At 38.4% G+C, this 21,482-nt stretch overlaps 1 protein-coding gene across 1 annotated transcript in view; it reads right to left on the bottom strand.

Annotated features, from left to right (window-relative positions):
- Positions 1 to 3,539: 3,539 nt before the first annotated feature.
- LOC145994404 (ATP-binding cassette sub-family C member 4-like) overlaps positions 3,540 to 21,482 on the bottom strand; it is a 143,919-nt gene continuing 125,976 nt past the window's right edge. The window contains exons 24-25 of the mRNA XM_083130526.1: positions 11,878 to 11,988; positions 3,540 to 3,754 (exon numbers count right to left, since the gene is read on the bottom strand). Coding sequence (XP_082986652.1) covers positions 3,719 to 3,754; positions 11,878 to 11,988 — 147 coding nt within the window. The 3' untranslated portion in view covers positions 3,540 to 3,718. The remainder of the gene's footprint in view (positions 3,755 to 11,877; positions 11,989 to 21,482) is intronic.

Raw genomic sequence — 21,482 nt, 5'->3', positions numbered from 1 at the left:
ACCTGTCTCCTCATCCCTTTTAGGTCCAAATATTTTCCTAAGGATCTTATTTTCAAAGACTCTCAATTTATGTTCCTCTTTCAATGTAAGGGACCAAGTTTCTCACCCATATAATACTACAGGCAAAATTACTGTTTCGTATATTTTAACTTTTAGTTTCTTAGATATTAAACGAGAATTATTATTACATAGGCAGTACAATTGTTAAGGGCTTCTGTTGCATATACGAGGGTTGGAACTTGAATAGTGGCAACTATTTATTCACAACCGATACACAAGAGTTACATGTTTGTACCTGTTACTGTCCTTCAAAGTAGTCACCAGCGTTGTGTAGAACCCGTTGCCAGCGATGTGGAAGGCGTAGTATACCGTTAGCAGAGCCTGTTCTGTTGATGGTGCGAATGGAGCAGTCTACTGCCTGTTGAATCTCTGGAACAGTTCTGAAGCGAATGCCACGAAGTGGTTCCTTCATCTTCGGAATCAAATCAAAGTCACAAGGACTTAAGTCCGGGGAGTATGGTGGATGGTACAGTACTTCTCAGTCCCATCGACCGAACAGAGCAGCCACAGCTTGCGCTGTATGCGCCCCTGCATTGTCGTGCAAAATGATGGGGGAGGGGGGTTGCGCAGAAAGTGTCGCCGCTTCTTTCGCAAAGCTGGTCGCAGTTGATGCTCCAAAAATGAACAGTAATACTGGGCATTGACAGTCTGCCATGGAGGAACGTAATGCATTAGGATAACACCATCACAGTCGTACACGAGAATCACCATAACTTTCACCACACTGGGGCTCTGACGCACTTTCGAATTTCGCGGCAACCCATAATGACGCCATTCGTTGGATTGGCGTTTCAGTGTTGGCTCGTAAGATCTGGCCCATGTCTCATCCAGTGTTACGATACGGCGTAAGAAAGCCTCACCTTCGCGCTCATAGCACTCCAAGTGCGTCTGAGCAGTGTCGTAACGCATCCATTTCTGAATTTCCGTCAACTCATGCGGAACCCATCGTGATGCAATTTTGTGCATGCCCAGGCGTTCCTTCAGGATGCGAAGCACAGTCGTATGCACTAATCCGGTTTTGTGGCCGAGCTCACGAATCGTCATGCTTCGATCACTGTCCACTAACGTGGCAACAGCTTGCACTTCTTCTTCAGAGACGCTAGGATGACCTGCCCGATGCATGTCTGCCATCAAAATGTAACATACTTATCTAGGTTTACAACTTATATCTTGCAATTTTATGGCTACTTGCAATTCGACAATACTTATCTGAAAGTTCGTTATGAAGAGAAGATGGCTGCCATTTTACGTCTTTGCGACAGTTCACTATGTCAATGTTCTTTCAACTTTTAAGGTTCTTCACGGCCTTTCTGAAGATCGAAAAACCGATACTATTCTTATCTGTACCGAAATATCACATTTCATGGACAAATCTTGTTCTTTTAAGAAAAATAGATCCAATTTAAGTCCTTGTCAAATTTAGCGACTCCATCCTGCGAGTCAGCGATCTTTGAGATGAGGCAGTGTATCCCAAACTCACACTGTTACAACTTTACGCACAGAATACAAACTTGTTATTATTTTTCAAGTGACAATTATAGAATTGTACAGATATAATACATGAAAATGCTTGTAAAATAAATTAGATACAATAAAACAGATATTACAATACTCTATTACTTGTTTACGTATTTTCTTTTTACCATTTACAGTTATTTTAAGTTTTACAATTTTGGTGGCAAAAAAGGTTATTTACGCACAACTTAGATTTTCCCCTTTAAGTGAGTTGGCTATGTTTCACAACTTTACAACATTAGGATTACTCTTCAAGGCGCTCAATGTAACAAATCTTACTTTTATCGACGAAATTCTACCAAAACTTATTTCAAATGGATTGTACGTGTTAGTAACACATATTAAATACATATTCGTATCCATATACTTATGAATGAGCAAGGGAAACCGGTTGAAACCAAACATATGTGCGATTTTGCACGAATTGGCAACCTACGGTAAGCACATTCTTGATACATCACAAACCAAATTACATCCCTGAGATATAAAAATATTTTAATTGCTTGAAGTTTACATACATACTTCAATTAAAACAAAGCCAAAGTGATGTAAATTAATTTTGTACAAATATAAACCACCAGATACGAACTCAAATCGTAGATTTTAACTGATAAAATTATTTCATTTTCAAATTATAATGGTACGCATTACGGTACCGTTATAAGTGGATGGATGTTCCTTCTTCAATGAGCTGAATGCATTATGTTTATCATTATTCCTGTATGTTTTCTTTCTTGGCCAACAATAATTGACATAGCTTAACAAAATGTTGGCATCTGTTCCACAACAATTACGTGTAATCAGAACGTTTGTACGTATGAAATAGGAGGGCAGGAACAGTTCGCTCGAAAGCAGAAGGAAATATGAAACTTTGTGTTGTATAGGATTCCATTGTTTGAGTTCTGCGGCAAGAAGCAGATGCAAGTGATAATGTTGTTTTGGTGTCAGAAGACACATGTGCATTGAGTGTGAAATTGTCGAATCAATGACAATTCTGCTTTTGTGCACTGATAACGAATCTAAAAACATCATCGAAAAATGTGGACATGTTTGGCCCAAACATAGAACAGCTGTAGCTTCAACAATGCTGTTCTAACAACACTAAATCTCATTGCTTTTCAGTTACCTACTGCAACAGCTACTCTTTCTCCAGTATGGAAATGGACTTGGGTGCAAACAGATGCATTCAGGAGACTTAACTTGAAATCCGGATTTCCTCCTAAATCTGGATTTTTTCCTAAATCTGGATTTCTCCAAAATCTGGATATTTTTCTGGAATCTGGATTCCTACAAAATCCAGATTCCTCTAAAATCCAGATTATTTTGGAATCTGGATTTCCTTCGAAATTTAGATTGTCCAGTTTTACTATCAGGATTCCGGATTCTAAAAAATCGGGATTTGGCCATCCCTACTTTAAATAGTAAACAAGTTTTTATGTTGTTCCTAAAATCAAGCAAAAATTTTAAAAAATATAGTATACTCACTCCATAACGACACTGGGAATCGTATCCTTCTCAAAGAAATAACCCTTTTTATGAAAACAGTGAAAACTTCGGGAGGAAAAGGTCAAAAATTTGATTTAAGGAAAACTGCCGAAAGTACTTTTGTAGTACTTCATTAGCACTGTACTACATCAGTGGTACAACATTTAAGGCAGCTACCTCCAAAAGGGTAAAGGTTGCCAGAGCATGGTGATCACATTTCCACCAAAAAATTACCTTCATGATATGAAGAATTTTGCCTTTTTGTACCCTAACACACTGCTGACAAAAATTTAATTTACAAAATATATATATGCAAAATTTCAAATTCAACTACTAATATTACAATGATTTCACACTAAATTTGATTTACTGAAATTGCACAAAATTTCTACATCTATATAGTATTATATAAGAAAGCTCGAGATATTTATTTAACCATGCTGCTTTTTATTTTCATGCAAACAAGCTTACAATAACAATGCCAAATCTGATCCTGAACATTTTATTTTAAAACAGTGAAAGATAAAGATGTCATCCTTTCAACAAATACTTATAGCAGGTTCACTTTTCACTTCCTTCCTTCATTTAATCGATTTTCCATGTTCCCACCAAATTTTAACTGAAACTTTTAACATATTTTATCATCTGAAAAATTCTCTCAAGTGCCACTAGTTGATAAAGATTTCTTATAAGCCTACAATGAAATAAAACATATTGTAAATTTGACTTCATTACATCAAACTAAAGATGAAGAAAAAACTATATTCCTTTCAGTGGCGTAGCGTTATAGTATGACCGTATGCCAGGCGTTCCCAGATTTAAAATTTCAAAAATGCTTAAATGCTGTGATTATAAAGTAAAACGTGACTAATTTCATATATGTTTGACCTTCATGGCATTATAATAGCTATTTTTCGCGATCAGCTTGCAAAGCTCCACTCTCAACACTCGTTCTAGCATCTCTTTTCAATGCCTTTCCCGGCCAGACGCCGAGCAGGTTCGGCGTACAGGACTCTATATTCCTTGCTGCCTTTCTGGAGGGAAAGCTTCGATTTCTACAGCACGCGCGTAAATGGTCTCTCTTACGCCAGCGTACGAGAGGTCTACTGTGATTGGTTCATGTGACCCTTCCTGCCTTCTGAAGCAGACGACAGCGGCAGAATTCCTACCCGGTTCTTCGCTCTTCGCGCTCATGCAACTCGTGCTATGTGATGCTACAATACGCAATATTGACTGACGTAACTTTACCAATCTCAAATATACTGCTTCTTAATGGCCACTGCATTGTATAATTTATCGCACGAACAGCGGTGTGTATTAGAAACTAAAAGATCAACACAGTTTTTGTCAAATAAGTTGGTGAAGTCCTCGTGGTAGAAATTCAGCCTGTGGCTGCTCTACCACTTAACCCGCAAAACTATTATTTTTTATTGTATTTTTTCATTATTATCAAACTACTTAATAATGTGTGAATGGAAATGGTTAGCATTCATTTGAAAACTCTTAACATCGAATGGTCTCTGGAGAAAATTATTTTAAAATGTTTATCAGCATTCTCAAGATGTAATAAACAGTGGTCTGAATTACTAATCGGCACTGTTACGTCAGTAGAGTTTACGATATTTGGATCATCCACTCTGCTTTTCACAGTGCGCCAAGACGACAGAGGTCCCTGGTTCGAATCCCGGCGTGAGCACGGGTGTTCTTTGTCAGTGTCCCTTCATCAATATCATCACTCATATTCATATTCGCAATTAACCAAAAGTGGTAGAAAAGCGAAATAAAATAAACCAAATCAATCAGTAGTTGGATCGCCCACAACAATGACATCTACTGTTGTGCAGAGGCGCTTGTGATTCAGGTAGGTTTCTAATGACTTGCGTCATGCAGAAAGATATAAAAAAGGTATAGAACACCAGAGTTCAAAACATCTGTGGCATAGTGAGGCATCTAATTTTCTAGCTAAAACATGCAATGATGATGTTTTATTGAAAACCCAGCTTACTTCAGGCAAATAATACCTCTGGCGACTAATACCATACGTAAATTATTAAGCAAGAAAGGGCCGACTCTTCCTTCGGACTTGGCGTTCCCACCCGAAATGTCCATGCTACGCCACTGATTCCTTTCTATTTTAGTAAGGGATGTGCTGAAGCCAATTACCGATGTATGAATATCGGCAGAAATTGACATATCGACATCAGCAAAAATCTGATATTTAAATCGGTACCGATAATAGCAGGGTTTTTACCTTCTAATAAGTTTTATATTTTAATTTTGTAAGATTTATTGAAAATTAGGTTATGAATTTTCATCAGTGTGGAGTTTTTGTGATAAAATTATTGCAAACTCTCATTCAGAAGATCAAACTACCTCATCATCAGAAATAGAACAGTACATAGCTGAACAGACTATTCCACATGACCAGGATTCGCTCTTGTATTGGAAATTCAAAAGTGAGTATCCAAACCTGAGGCAAGTGGTGAGAAAATACTTGGGCATACCTACTGCATAAGTATTCAGTGAACGAGTGTTCAGTGCTGCTGACAGATTTATGATAAGAGAAGTAGGATACTTTCAGATGTGCTTCAAAAACTAGTGTTTCTGAAGTTGAATCTGCCAGCATTATATTTACAATATTAAGAACAAGAATTAATTTTGCATTTCAAAGAACTGCTTGTGATGTTAAATCTATTGAGAATATATATATGTGTGTGTGTGTGTACATATTGTAATATGCAATAGAAAGTACATAGCAAATTTATTTGTGTCATGTTGAAAATCACATACCGTTTCTGTTGAATAATATTATGTATTGGAATCAATTAAATATCGGCACAGTTTATCGGTTCCAAAAATTATCGGTGAGTACATTGGCATTGGTAAATTTTCAGTTTTGTCACATCACTAATTTTAGTTAATTGAAGCAGCCCACCGAATAACACTGTATGGCACTTTTGGGAATGTGCTGAGTTACCAGTGGAATCATGCTGCGGCCCTGCGGCTACAGGCCAGTCATAAGGTCGGATGTTGCTCAAAGATTGATACTGTGTTTGCATAAGGTTTTATGTTTTTTCTACTGTAGTCCAGTAACATACAACAGGTTTTATCCATTGTTCCCGCATTCACTAAAATGTGCCATACAGCGTTATTCGGTGGGATGCTTCAATTATCATTGCCTTTCTGCCACCCTTGGCTAATTGCGATGAGGAGGATGACTAGATTAAATGGATGAAGGGACATTCACATCCATTCCCAGACTGAGACTCAAACCTGGGAACTTCGGTGGTGAATGAAATTCATTAATGATGGCACTATATCGAAAGTTGCGGATGGAGGTGAGGCTCCCTTCCAGTAGCACGACAATGTATTTTGTTTCAATGGGGGCAAGGGTGGTCTCACGTGACGTCTTGGGTTTCATCCCCAATGAGAACATCAAATTTTTGGTGATGGCCCAGCATGATGAGGACCACTGAAGAGCTACTTCAAAAAGAAAGAGCAACGATGGGACTCAATGTTACCCACTTACCAGGTTTTTACAACAATCTCAAATCATTTCTATAGAAATTTGTTACATAAAAACTTCCGTACTAGGAATGAGCCAACATCACTTTTAAACAAATATTGATACCGATGCACACACTCTTCCAATTCTCACTAATACTGAAACTGATGACAATTAGATGTTTTTCAACATATTGATTAATATTGTATGCAAGTACTCCACTGCATAAATTTGTAAGTGTATTGCTTTAAAATATTTAAAAAATTATAATAAGTAAATTTATTACATTTATGTAATTTAGTCAGAAAATCGATTTTCTTGTAATACTGGTGAAAAAAAATGAAAAATTTGAATTTTGCATAATTTCCATGATAAATAAATTCCATAAAAGTGTTTGCACAGTTTTCTGCAGACACCACAAAATACCCAAAACCTTGGAAGAATATCAGTCAGAATTAGTGAATAAATTTCAATTTATACTTTACAATACCAATGCCACTTGCGTTGACCTAGAGCGATTTATCAGCATCAGCGCTGCACTGGACCCATGATGCTTGTTTCATTCATGATTCATGAATGATTTTTGTGTAATTTTAAACAGTGTATTCTGCATAACATCATCCCCAATAAAAAGCAATTATGCATTTGTAATTGGAGGAAGAAGGAAAACATTCTTAGTTTTTTTTCTCCCAGAAATTTGAAGTTTGACCATCCTCTCCTGTAGACGACACGGGGACAAGAGGGTTGAAACAGGTGCCTACATATTGCATGACATATGCCACTTTTATTAAAAAATTACCTCTGAAACATCATCTGAGCTACAGTTCTCAAGATCACATAAGCCATGATGTCACTGTCTCATGTCAAATGATCCCTGGTGGACAGTAACACCTATACTATCTGGATTTTTTTGTTCCCAGCTGGGAAATAAAGAGTTAAGTCGAGTAAGAGGCTGTATTGTAATTACAATGGATTTATGGTGATAAGATAAGTGCCCAGTAGTTGTGCAGTGTCTCTTCCCATCAGCCCGTGACTATTCAATAAGGTGCAGATGAAGAAAAGAATGGCGCAACGGGTGAACAAGTGATTCTGAAGTACCTGAGATACCTTCCCATACTGGTGTTACACTGCAGGAGAACAGTAATGTATGAAGCAGCATAACAAATCCATTCCTCATGAGAATACTGTTTAAGCTGAAATAATTAAGTTGTAAATATTTATGTAAATAAATGTCTAAATGAACAGTTTACTTTTCTAGGGCAAATCTAGATTTATGGTGACATACATTACGAAGGCGAATGCTTGAACTTGCTGGCATTATATCTAGTGTCAGACTTCTGTCAGTAGATATTATGCCATTATCAATATAATAATCATAATGGCTAGAGGCAACGTATTTTTGATAAATAAAAAACAAAAGTTTGGTACAAAAACGAAGTCAATTTCAGGTTGAAAAGCTGTAAATAAAATAAAATTTTGGTGTTATAGCAGTGAAAAATCGGATCAAAAGTGGTAAATACAGTGACATTTTAGTTTTGAAATTGTCAATATAATCCTAAATTTGATTTGAAAACTGCACTTATTACCCAAAATAAACATATTTCTTCTAATAGCACATTTACACGTATATGTAGTTACCAGAGTATTATGTTTATTCCTGGATAAAAGGGCCCGTTTTTGCTTTTGAAATACAGTATGTAACATTGTTATTCATACATCGAGGAAAAAATGTCATATCTACTAGTAAATATAATCATTTTCATATGTACCTGGAAATTAATGTTTTACCAACAAATGTCAATAAAAATTAGTGGTCAAACTGTATAAACAGAGCATATAATTTGTGTGAAAAGAGAAAAACACGCTGTTTCATGCAACATTGTTATTCGTGCAGGCAAGAGTTTCAATCTTCCTCGCATTCAGCACCACCGCTATTCGAGCGATTTTGTGCAGTTTGCAACTTCGTAACAAGTTTGAACATGCAGGCACGCTCCCCATCAAGCAGAATGCTGGCGTAGGTACCAGTGGCGTAGCGTGATTCTATGAAAGGTGTAAGGCTTCCTTAGATAAACTTGACCTGAATATTGGATAAAGAAAACCCAAAAACATTTTAACTAAATAGAATCTATTTGAATCTAAGCCATGTATGGGCATACTCAATTTCAAACACAAAATGCACACACTCTATGTTAACAATAATAGCATATGTATTACTTAATGAAAATTCTCATTTATACTGTAACCCGATTCGACGATCCTTTAGTCTGAACACCTCAATCACGTCGTCGTAGAATCGGGAGTTTCTGGCCAATGTCTTTGGCAGCTCCTTTTCAATGGATATCAGTCCCAAGTCAGATTTCCTTGCCTGAGTCTGTGTGCTACATTGAAATGTATGAATCCTCTTCAGTGCAGAAAACGACCTTTCCACCGACGAGCTTGAGGCAGGAACAGTGAGGAACAATTCTGTTAGTTTGTACACTTGTTCAACAGCTTCATTCAAATGGGTAGTATGCAAGTACTCATGAAGTTCAAACACACTCTTTACTCGATATTCAGCTTCAGAATAAATTACCTGTAGCTCAACTTTCAACTGGTAGCAATTGAAAAATCTTGCATACAGCTTAGTTTAGGACACAAACTCTTCTTCTGGAAAGGTCATGTCATATTTTTATTCTTATTGTGGGAAATGCGTAGAATACAATTTGCAAATGCAAATGCATTCGAGAATATTACTCACTATCATGGTTACGATATTTGCGCACATTTTGAAAAGCATATCAAGCAACTTAGTGAAAGGAAAAGGTAAAAAAAATTCTGTAAATCATAACGCTAAGTATTACGCGCATGCTTTAACATTACGGGTAACTGGGATGCACGCGCCAAACTTTGCGAGCGCTGCCGGATCTAGGATTGCCAGACATTCCTCTTTTATCGTTAACTTCGCTGCTTCTAATGGAGGTAATATCCAACATTAAACCACCTCCCGTCAAGCATTGTGGAAAAATACGGGAGTCGAATTTCCTTGTTCTCTTCCGACCGTGGCAAGCATATGAGTCATACGCAGTGGCAACCATGCCAACGTAAGCTTCGCCTGCCTGGGGACAGATATTCTCGCCAGTTATCACCCTCTGGTAATGCGCATTACATCTGGCTCAGAATCGGGGTGCCCTGTCATTGGTTGAGAAGATACTACGTAAGCAAACACACCCGCCATGGGCGAGTCCAAATCATTCCTTCCATTCACCTACACGTAAGTCCTCTGAAGAAGCCTTACAGAGAAACAACTCGAATCAAAACAAGTCCTCAAATATTTTGTTAAAAGTTCTACTTGCAGTCTGATATTTCTGTGTGTGTTCAAGCGATAAATACGGGAATGAAATAAGTTTTCTTCAATAATTTCAACTTGTAAGGTGGACTTACAAGCCTTACGTGGGCACTACGCCGCTGGTAGGTACTGTTGTAGACCTATCGTCTATTTATCAGCGTGTTCGAAATGGGCAAGGTGAAGGAACTTAGTTCTGATCTGAAGGATGTTATTATAAATTTGGCCCTTAGAGATTATTCGTTAAGAAAATTGGACAGTCAATAAATCACACTCCACAGTTCAATACATAGTAAACAAATTTAGAGAGGAAGGTTCAATACATAATGTGCCGAGAAAACCAAAAGAGAGACGGTTGAATAAACGTGATGAATGCTTTATTTTAAAAAGAGTGGGAGAAAACCCCCGACTAAGTGTTCCTCAGTTACGACCGTTAGTAGAAAATGTTGCTGGCAAGATGATATCCAATCAAACTGTCCGACGTGCCTTGTGGAAGCATGGATATCATGGCAGAATACCACGAAAGAGGCCGTATGTAAATAAGATGAATTGCAGGAATAGACTTTCATTCACGAAAGAGCACATCCACAAGGACCAGGAATTTCGGGATAGTGTCATATGGTCAGACGAGTCCAAGATTAATATATACGGGTCAGATGGGATAAATAGGGTCTGGAGAAAATCAAATAAAGACAATGATCACATTATTACAGTTCCAACAGTTAAACACGGTGGTGGGTCATTAATGATTTGGGGCTGTATGCCATCCAAAGGTGTTGGTACCATCCAGTTTATTGATGGTATAATGGAAGCATATGTCTATTTGGACATATTGAAGAACAATGTAAAGCTGAGTGCCCAACAAGACAATTACAGTAAGCATAATGTGCGAGTTAACACGAATTGGCTAATATGGAATGTGCCCAAACTACATACTACAAACACCAGCTCAAAGTCCAGACTTAAATCCCATTGAGCATTTATGGGCAATTTTGAAGAGGTGAGTTCATAAAGCAGGCATCAAGTCCAAACAAGAGTTGAAAACTGTTGTGCAAGACGAGTGGAATAAAATAAGCTCTGAAACATGTCGAAAACTGGTTAATTCTATGAAGAACAGGTGTCAAGCAGTAATTAAAGCCAAAGGATATGCATCAAAGTATTAGAACTGTCAGTCAATTTGCTCTGAATATACTTTTATATTTTATATTATTAAGTGTATGAATAGAAAAGTTGTACAAAAAATGGCATGTTTCTCTTTCAGTTTCGTTTTTATTATTGTCATTGGTTATACAGAATTTGGGTAAGATTTTATCTTCCTAATGATATTAGTTATTGAATTGTAAAGAAACAATTTCAAAAGAGTGTATATACTTTCAGATATTAAAGAATTTTCTTTGAAAATCTGTGTGTACGAATAAGAATGTTACATACTGTATTTACAGCAGAATTAATCAATTTTCTGTGAATTGCATAACTCACAGGATAAGTCAAACCTCGGAAAGTGTTTCATATGTAAATAAACACCAAATTTCTTGTTTAAGAGTCCATATTGAATTTTGCCATTCATTTCGAATCATTTTGTGACAAAACAGGGTAGGAAAATGCACCTCACACCTTTCAGAAACATGAAAAAATGAACATTACAATGTGTTACTTCACATTTTGTGTTTTCGTCAAAAACTAAATATGCATGCCTCTAATAATGTCATATTAAAAATATATTACACACAGTGTTTCATTTAGGTACAGAATGCAAACCTCAATTTTACACTCCCAGACTTTATATTTACCCACATTATATATTCAATTTTCATTGACGTAATAAAGCACCATTTTATAAAATTTTCCTCAATATTACATATTCCCGCATTTTCAGTTTTTCACCTTGGTCCCATAAAAAAAAAAGTAAAATCAAGGTTCCACTGTATTTATAATATTTCCACGAGTGCTGCAATTACATAAAAACTTGTCAAATTATAGCTATCCTCACCTTTTTAGCCATATTCGTAAGTTCCTTTTGTACATCTGCACCAGACTCACGAACCAGCCTCTGAAACCAACTTACATGGTTTTTGAGTAGATTGTATGGGTGATCAAATTCCTATAGACAAAAATTGATCTCTTTAAACATTACTCATAAGTAATACTGGTATTACACAGTACAGTAACAATAGCTTAATGAAGTTTAACAATAAAAAATGTACTAAAGAAAGACAATGCCAATTCCTAGGACAAGTTTTAAAAACTAGAATGTACAGAAAATAATCAGCAAAAAAATCAACTTTGACCCTCTCTAAGTTTATAATCAAAATAAAATCAATAAATCTGAATTGATAATCTAATTGGGATTCGAAGATATCAAGGTGTAATATAATTAATTTGAATAACATGAACCTTTAAAAAATCACTAACAAACAGTGACGGCAATTAGGCAGGGCATGGGGGCTTTTCCCCTCTACCTTTTGCCACTATTTGACCTCACACTATGGCCTCTTAATGTTAAGCTCTTGTCTACCAAGATAAAGTAAACTGTCTTTCTTTCTCAGTTTTGGCACAAATAATATTTCTCATAAATATAATCGAAAATAGCATGTAACTAAAATTTATTGTATGGTGGAACTAGGACCATGCCAGTGTCACTTTGAACTTGTACAATGAAACATCACCAATTCCAGTTATACCAATTTTAAACTGTTTAGAGATGTTGGCATTATTAGCATTCAAGTATTACTATGAAATACAAATTCCACCAGTTTTAGTTTAAAATTTTGATAGATTTGCTGGTGAGATAATCGGAATATTAATTAATGCCCTGCACAAACACAAATCGGCAGATACACACGCTGAGGAAAAGTACAGGCCAGTAAAGGTAAAGGGGCCTTCCTGATGGTGCAGTGGTTGCGCCGTCACCTTGTAATCAAGGGGTCCCGGGTTCGATGCCTGGTGGAGGTACATAGTTGTTCGTATCCCACTTTAAACTGTAGGTCCAGTCCTGTATAGCCTTACTGTGCATAAAGTAGAAATAAAAAACAAATCAACCAGTACTGGTAAAGTCCCCTGTGCATATAGTACCGTGTCATGAAGGGACATTTAGGGGATGTGGGGATAGGGCCCCACACATTCTCATTATCGACCATTTTTGTAGGTGATGTGATCAGCACCACACTCCAGCCACTTTTACCTCCAAGGATTGCCCCCAAGTACCCACTGATTTGATCCTGGGAGAGTTGCAGAGCCGCTTTACGTGGAGACAAGGTTAGAAATATTCCGACCTTTGATTGCGCACCCCAGGGATCGAACCCAGGTCTCCCAGCTGGAAGTCTAGTCCCTACCAACTTGAACACCACTGTTTTGCTATAAATTCAAATCACTACTTCTGATACTAATACGTAAGTGATTGCATCAATTCAGTACTAAATGCACAGCCATGAAAAAAGGCAGCTGTGCAGAATTGCGCTAGTGCCACATACAGGGAAAGCAAAGTGAGAGCGGGACAAAAGTTGCTGGTTCTCGCGCACTGTGTGACAATGTCAACCGGGCTGCATTGCCTACTTCAAGTGTCAAACCAACCTCTCTCCAGGGCACTTGTGTGTCATCCCTAACCTATCGAGCAAATACTGTCAGTTTGTATCACATGGATTACAAAGAACAACTCTACAACGAGATCTTTCATTCTTTTAAACCTCCAAACACACGGGGTTGTGCTCCAATGGGGCAACAGCGCAAACTTCTGCCATCTGTATATTTCATGGCAGTGCGTTTAAACGGAACGCTATATAACTATTCATAGCACTTTAGTGCTCAAAATGTCAAAACATCAAAGTGGGTATTCTCAGGAATCATTCACACAACTGATTGACTTGATTTTGATTTTTGTTATTTAGTGCCGCTTTTCTGCCACTTTTTGCGAATTGCGATGATGAGGATGAGTAGAGACATGCATATTTTGTTTTTGACGAAAACACGAAATGTGAAATAACACATTCTAAAGTTAATTTTCCATGTTCCTGAAAGGTGTGAGGTGCATTTTCCTACCGTATTCTGTCACGAAATAATGCTAAATAAACTGCAAAATGTGAAATAGACTCTTAAACATGGAATTTAGAGTTTATTTACCGATGCGACACTTTCTGAAGTCAGAATTATCTTGTGAGTTATGCAATTCACGGAAAATTGATTAATACTGCTGTAAATATTTGAGAAGCAAAAATGGACCCCTTTATACAGGAATAAACTTAATATTCTGGTAAGAACATAAATGTTGGTTGATTGGTTGATTTGATGTTTTAAGTCCACTTGATGCACAGTAAGGCTAATCGGGACTGGACCTACAGTTTAAAGTGCAATCCGAACCACTATGTGCCTCCACCGAGTATCAAACCTGGGACCTCTTGATTACAAGTCGAGGACGCTACCATTGCGCCATCGGGGAGGCCCAAAGAACATAAATGTGTTATTAGAAGGAATATGTTTATTTTGTGTAGTAAGTGCAGTTTTAAATCAAATTTAGGATTATATTCACAATTTCAAGACCAAAAATGTCATTTTATATATTGCTTTTTCACCGCTATAACAGCAAAATTTAATTTAATTTACCACTTTTGAACCCGAAATTGCATCTGTTTTTGTACCGAAATTTTGCTTTTTTATTTACGGAAAATATGTTCCTCTAAGGATGAGTGATGAAATTGATGAAGGAACACTCGCACAGAACACCCACACCCAGGCTGGGAAACAAACCTGGGACCCCTGGCAACATAGCATGCTGTGCTAACCACTCCACCATGGAGGTTGGCTCATTCACATATCAACATGCAAACTAGAGGGCTGAGCCTATACCGAAGTCAATGTATTGGTATTGGCCAATACCAGTGGTATCCCTAAAGGAAAGTGTTGGGATTCAACCAACAGCACAGAGACTGTCACACAACATTTTCACAGAGTCCAACTGCCCTGGGAATTAAGTAAGATTAGAAATTTTCAATTATTTTGCAGCAGTGTCGTGTTAATAAAATAATTTTCTGACTATATTATGGCTATTTTAATATTTCAGAGTAATTCCTTGAATATTTTAAAACAAAAAGTATTAAGTTGATTCATATACAGTTTGGTCCAAAAAAATATCCCCACTTGCAATATTTGTTTATTTCTTCATATATTTCAACTTAAATCTGTTTCAATGTCATAGGAATGAAAATATTATTTATTTTACAAACAAGTATCAATTAACTGCTGACTGTAGATAAAAATACCTATTATTGACATCCTTTCACACAGATAATCGATGTGAATTACATCATACATACACTAGAATTGAATTGTATTTTATTACGTATATGTTTGATGGCAATGTTGTAGATGGTTGTGCTTCTTTTTATTTCTGCTAGACAATTTTATTTCAACACCCCAGAGTAATTTTCTTGCATGTGTACATGCATCTAGACAAGTACTGATTTGACCAATTAACGCATGAGAGTGGAAGCAAGGGCATGGAGGGGAAAATGTGGTTGCAGCTAAAATCTGTTTGCATCAGCACACACTGCTTTCCTCTGACCACTCACTTTCTCCCCTTCACTACCACGTGGTCTTGCTAAACTGATTTCCAAGACAAAGTATAGGTAGTTCTCTATTAGTAAACATCAAAATTATTGATTATATTAGGTTAGTTTTCATTCTCATGTGCTTTCAATAAAACCTTTGGGTGGGGATATTTTTATGGACCAAATTGTAAATGCAGTGGAATACTTTAATTTTAATATTAATCAATATTTTGTAGACTTTTTAATTCTTACAATTTTCAAGAATCGACATAAGCATCAGTGAAAACTGTTAATACGAGGGCCACTATTTATATTTTGAGCCTTGGCAACACTGATTGCAGTTAGGCGCGATTTCACGTTTGCACGGAATCGTCTGGCATTATTGACCATAACATACTTCAAATGTTTTGTCAATAGCTTGATTTGTGTTGTTTATGTTGCCTTGGAGATTGCGCGACAACAATAAAATGGAATTAACTCATGAACATTTTCGTGCGATGATTTTTTACGATTTTTGACGTGGATTATCAAGACAAGAGTGCATCGATCAACTTACTTCCACATTTGGCGATGAAGCCCCATCCTTTGCCACTGTGAAATGCTGGTATAACGAATTTAATCGTGGCCGCCATTCACTCACCGACGAGATTCGCGAAGGTCGTCCAAAATCAGTTGTTGTTCAAGAAAACATTTATTTATTTATTTTATTTATTTATTCCTTGTTTTGGATGGCGAAGTTAAGGCACAAGCCTTTTCTTCCACTTAACCATCTCTACATTACATTTTATAAATTGATTTTTATAGCTAACTGTATGTTAAATATATAAAAAACTAAATATTTAAGATACCAAAAAAAGAAAAACACAAGAAAAAAGAAAAGAGAAAGACGCAAAAAACATAAAAAATAAAGACAAAAATACATACACACTAAGTAAAAAAATATACATGTAAAACATAAACACACACGCAACAAACATAGTCAAATTACTGAAAAAGTCGGTGAGTGTTGGTCCTACCAGTTTACACGAAGGTTTAATTTTATTTCCCTGTTTTCAGTTCTGGTAAGTTGACTCCAGAAGATGATTTGTTAATTTTGATTTGAATTGGAGAAGAGAAGAAGAGTTTCTTATGTCGTTGGGGAGGTCGTTCAACGCTCTGGTAGCAGTGACCGTTAAGGAATTTCCATAAAACGTTGTCTTGTGGGAGGGAATGGGTGGCAAAGGTGTGTGCTGAACTTAGGGGTTGAAATCGAGAGAATAGGAAAGAAAAATAAGATCGTGCTTCGATATGCCTGGGACTGGAAATTGTCCGAAATTTAGAATTTTTAGTGGGTTGGTTGTTAATATATGGTCAATAAGCGTTTCACTTTGATGAGAACGATGTGTGGCCTTTAACGAACAGGCTGATAGGTTGAGAGACGATATGGTGTCTTTGTAATTTCGTACTTCCGGTTTGGAGGTCAAGAGGTCGAAATTTACGTCACCAAGGATAATACAATTTTCGTATATCGGTAAAAAATTAGATATTTCTTTTTCGAAATTTTCAAAATCAGTTTTCGGGGGTCGATACACTCCGCTGAGGAGGATTTTTTGGTTGTTTACATTTAGCTCAAGGATCAAATATTCCGAACTACTCGAGTATTCTCCTTGCGAACGAGAGAGGATTTTAACGGGAATGTTTTCTTTTACATATATTGCACAGCCTCCGCCTCTTTTGTTTATCCTGTCGCAACGATAAAGCCTGTATCCCTGCATGCTGACCAGGTGATCTGGGATCGATGAAACAAGCCAGCTCTCCGACACTAGAATTGCATCACAAGAAAGAGGGGCAAAAATAGTTAGGAATTCGTCGTAATGGGACAAAAGACTCTGACAGTTGACGTGCGCTGCGTGGAATGCCCTTGGGTGTTTGGCTAGCTCCTCCTTCAGTACCATTACAGCAGGGTGGGAATGGGGAAGAGAAAGCGAGGGAGGGTCGGCAGACTCAGAGGTTGGGCGCTGGACTCGACTTCCATTTGGCATAGCTTCATAAAATAGGCCGTGGTTGGGCTTAGTGTTGCCATCTCTTTAAAATAGTTACAAAAACAACTAGGCTGGTCCGGGAGTGAAAATAAGATATGTTATTGGACTTACCAGTACTGAAACCAGTACTGCATGTATTGAAGTGGATGACCAAAATAAACTGGAGAACACCCGCATGTTACTTTTAACACTTGCACAGATTTGACATGAACGCACACACACTCGACATAAACACTTGAAATATGATTAAAATACACACACACACATAAACACATACACTTAAGTATGAAAACACAGAAGAACACACGGATGCAAACACAGTACATAAACTCAGAGATCCAGTACATTTGGTGGCGATTTATGAGATGTCCTTCGTTCTCTTTCGTTTCGCTTCCGTCGTTGCAGTTTGCTGCTTCACCTTAGCGCTGTAGGAGAGATTCGAACTCGCGAGCTGTGCTGTGCTGTGCTGTGCAAAACCTAATACTGCAAGATCGTCATGTGACATACTGTGAGATTGAGGCAACCATAGGCATTAGTTCCACCAGCATATATAAAATATTACATGATCATTTAGCTGTGAGAAAGGTATGTTCTCGTTGGATCCCACACAATTTGACAAAAACTCAAAAGGACGCTCGCGTCAATTGGTGCAAACAAATGCTCAATAAATACCTAGTCTTACCATAAATACTGTCCCAAAGTTGTAAGTAAATAGACACAAAATGGTGAGAGATATTTTAATATCAGAATAACATGAGGTGCATGGATGCATTATGAACCAAAATCACAAATAATTATTCGAAATGGCCACCTTTAGCACTGACACACTTCTGAAGTCTTCCTGGCCACTCATCAATGGAATTACGCAACACATCAAGTGGAAACTCCGCAGCTGCCTTCTGAAGAGACCGCTTTAAACTGTCAATATTGGGATGTCTCTTCTTGCAAGCCATCTCCTGAAGCTTGGACCACAATTTGTAGTCCAAAGGGTTTAAGTCTGGACTGGCAGAGGGCCAATCTGACGTGGAAATGAAGTCAGGAACATTTGCCTCCAACCACTGCTGGGTGGTGCGTGCTTAGTGTGCTGGGGCTGAGTCCTGATGGAAGCTCCAGTTCTCTCCATGGAAGATGGTGTCGGTAAGATTCTTGCATAGTTTCTCGAGCACTGTCTGCTGGTACACTTTGGCTGAAGTTTTGACCCCCTTTTCACAAAAATGGATATCCGTTGTGCCCTCGTAGCTCACACCCCCACCACACCATGACTGATGCAGGATGGTGACCCCTCTGGATCCTGGGGGGCTTGTCAGCAGCTTCCCGACAGGATGGGGCATACACCCTGTCATTTTGGGCATTGAAAGTCTCTTCAACACTGAACATTTTTTCATCAGTGAAAAGAATTCGACGGTGCCCATTTGCCGCGTAATGCTGAAGTAACCGCTTTGATTTCCGGAGCCTCTGGAGCTTCAGTTCACTTGTCAAGAGATGTCATTTGCGTCGATTGTAGGCATGGAGTCCCAGGTCACTGCGTAACGTACGAGACATCGAAATTTTTTAAATCTTTAGCTCACGAGCCACCACTGACTGTTTTCGTACAGGATTTCGTCGCACTCGTGCCGCCACTGCTTTCACAAGTTCTGGTGTTCGTACTGTGCGTGGTCTTCCTTGTCGTGAGCGATCTTTAACAGTACCAGTCTCAACAAAGCGCTGGATAGTGCGGTACACAAATTTCTTGGAGATTTTCAGCTTCTGGAGGGTTTTGAAAATCTCCCCTGGTGATTTGCCTACCTTGTGCAACGCTACCACGGCCACACGATTTTCGTACTCACCCCATTCCATCTTCAACACTTACAACAGACACCTTTCCACTTGACCAGCTCAACAAGCAATGACTCACGCTTCACGCTACCGCTCTTGCCGTCTCTCGCTTGTACGGGTGGAAGTACAGCCACCCTCAAACGTTGGGACAGTATTTATGGTAAGACTAGGTACAATTGTGGTGCTTCAAAAGACGTATATAAGATTGTAACAGGTGACGAATCATGGATATATGCATATGAGCCGGAATGTAAACAGCACTCGACTGTATGGGTGTTTCAAGATGAACCCAATCCAACAAAAGTTCTTCGCGCTCGAAGCACATCGAAACAAATGGTCGCCTGTTTTTTCGGGAAAACTGGTCATGTGGCAACTGCACCTTTAGAGGAACGTAGAACGGTCAACTCCGAATGGTACACAACAATTTGTTTGCCAGAAAACAAATACGGAAAACAAACAAACGCCGTCGGATCATTCTTCATCAAGACAATGCCAGCTGTCCTGATTTGGCACCCAATGACTTCTTCTTGTTCCCGAATGTCAAGAATAAATTGTGTGGACAACGATTTTCGTCGGCGGAAGACGCCGTTGATGCATTCAAAAACCATATTATGGAGGTGTCTCAAGAAGATTGGAAAAACTGCTTTGACAAATGGTTCGAACGAATGCAAAAGTGTATTGACCATAAAGGAGAATACTTCGAAAAACAATAAAGCAGTTTTCAATGCCAAATTCCTGTTTTTTCATTGTTAGGCTCAAAATATAAATAGTGACCATCGTAGTAGCAGCATTGTTTTCAAATACAGTGCGATCGAAAAGTCCACGCACTCATACTTTGAAAATATGTTACGAGGTCAGTAGGCAACATGAGTTGGCAACGTTGTTAGTAGTGACTGGTATGACCTTGAAGAATGCTATAACGTCCGGGGAGAGCTGCACTGCTATTACAGTCAGTGGTGTGAGTCATTATTGTGCAGTCGATCGACAATGTCTTTAAAGCGAGCGCAGCGAATCGCTTTGTTAGAAGCATATTTTGAGTGTAAGACATACAGAGGTTGTGTGGAGAAATGGAGACGTCTATTCCCTGATGATCCGGTGCCAGGAAAAAGTGCAGTGTATGATCTTGTTCACCGATTTCGTGAAACAGGCTCAGTGCATGATCGACAACGAAGTGGAAGACCCAAGGTTGTCACACACAAATTCCTAGAGAACGTGAGTCAGCGAATGGTGCAATCTCCAAGAAAATCTATACGACGTTTGTCACAAGAAGTTGGAGTATCATATGGATCCACACAGAAGGCACTGAAAGTAGCCAAGTTTCACCCATATCGTGTGAAAGTCGTCCAGGAGCTGAAAGCGTTTGATAAAGATAAGCGTATCAAGTACTGCCGGTGGTGCCGTGCTTTCACACGCAACAATGTGGCCATTCTCGATAAAACTTTTTTTTACCGACGAAGCATGGTTTCATCTCAGTGGATACATCAACTCACAAAACACCCGAATGGGGGCAACTGTAAACCCACATGCCCTGCATGAAGTACATTCTGCAAAGGTCAGTGTCTGGTGTGCCATTTCGCGACGAAGGATTGTTGGACCCCTGTTCTTTGAGGACACAGTGGATGGCGATGCGTACAGGGATTTGGTGCAACAATTCGTGGCTATGTTGGAAGAGGATGAGTGTGAATGTTGGTTCCAACAAGATGGAGCAACGTGCCGTACTGCAAACGACACAATGGCTATGTTGCGCGAGTTTTTCGGGAACCGCATCATCTCCAAAAATTTGTGGCCCGCTCGTTCCCCCGATCTCACGTCCCCTGATTTCTTTCTTTGGGTTCTTTGGATGAACTCCGACAAGCAATTTCTGACACTATTGCTGCAATTCCAGCGGAAACATTGAGGAAGGTGTCGCGGAACATGTGTAAGCGTGTAGACATGTGTTTACAGGAACATGGCGGCCATTATCAACACTTCCTATGAACTGGAAACCAAACACTACTTTGCAATGTCCATAGAGAGTAGCATAACCTCCATTGTGTGTTTATGTGATTATGTTCTGTTTGTGTTGCGTTATGTTTGTGTTTTGGAAACTTTTTCCTCATGCGCTTAAAGTTATATGTCATCTTGTTTGTGTTTTACCGACCATTGCCATTACAGTATACCTCACTTTTGGTTTCCATTTATTTTTCTGTGTAGTACAAGGACTATACTTTGATCTGGCC

This window comes from Lepisma saccharinum, chromosome 10 (genome assembly GCF_977018435.1).
Source record: "Lepisma saccharinum chromosome 10, izLepSacc3.1, whole genome shotgun sequence".
Taxonomy (NCBI): Eukaryota; Metazoa; Arthropoda; class Insecta; order Zygentoma; family Lepismatidae; genus Lepisma; species Lepisma saccharinum.
This window is presented reverse-complemented; position numbering and strand designations above follow the sequence as displayed.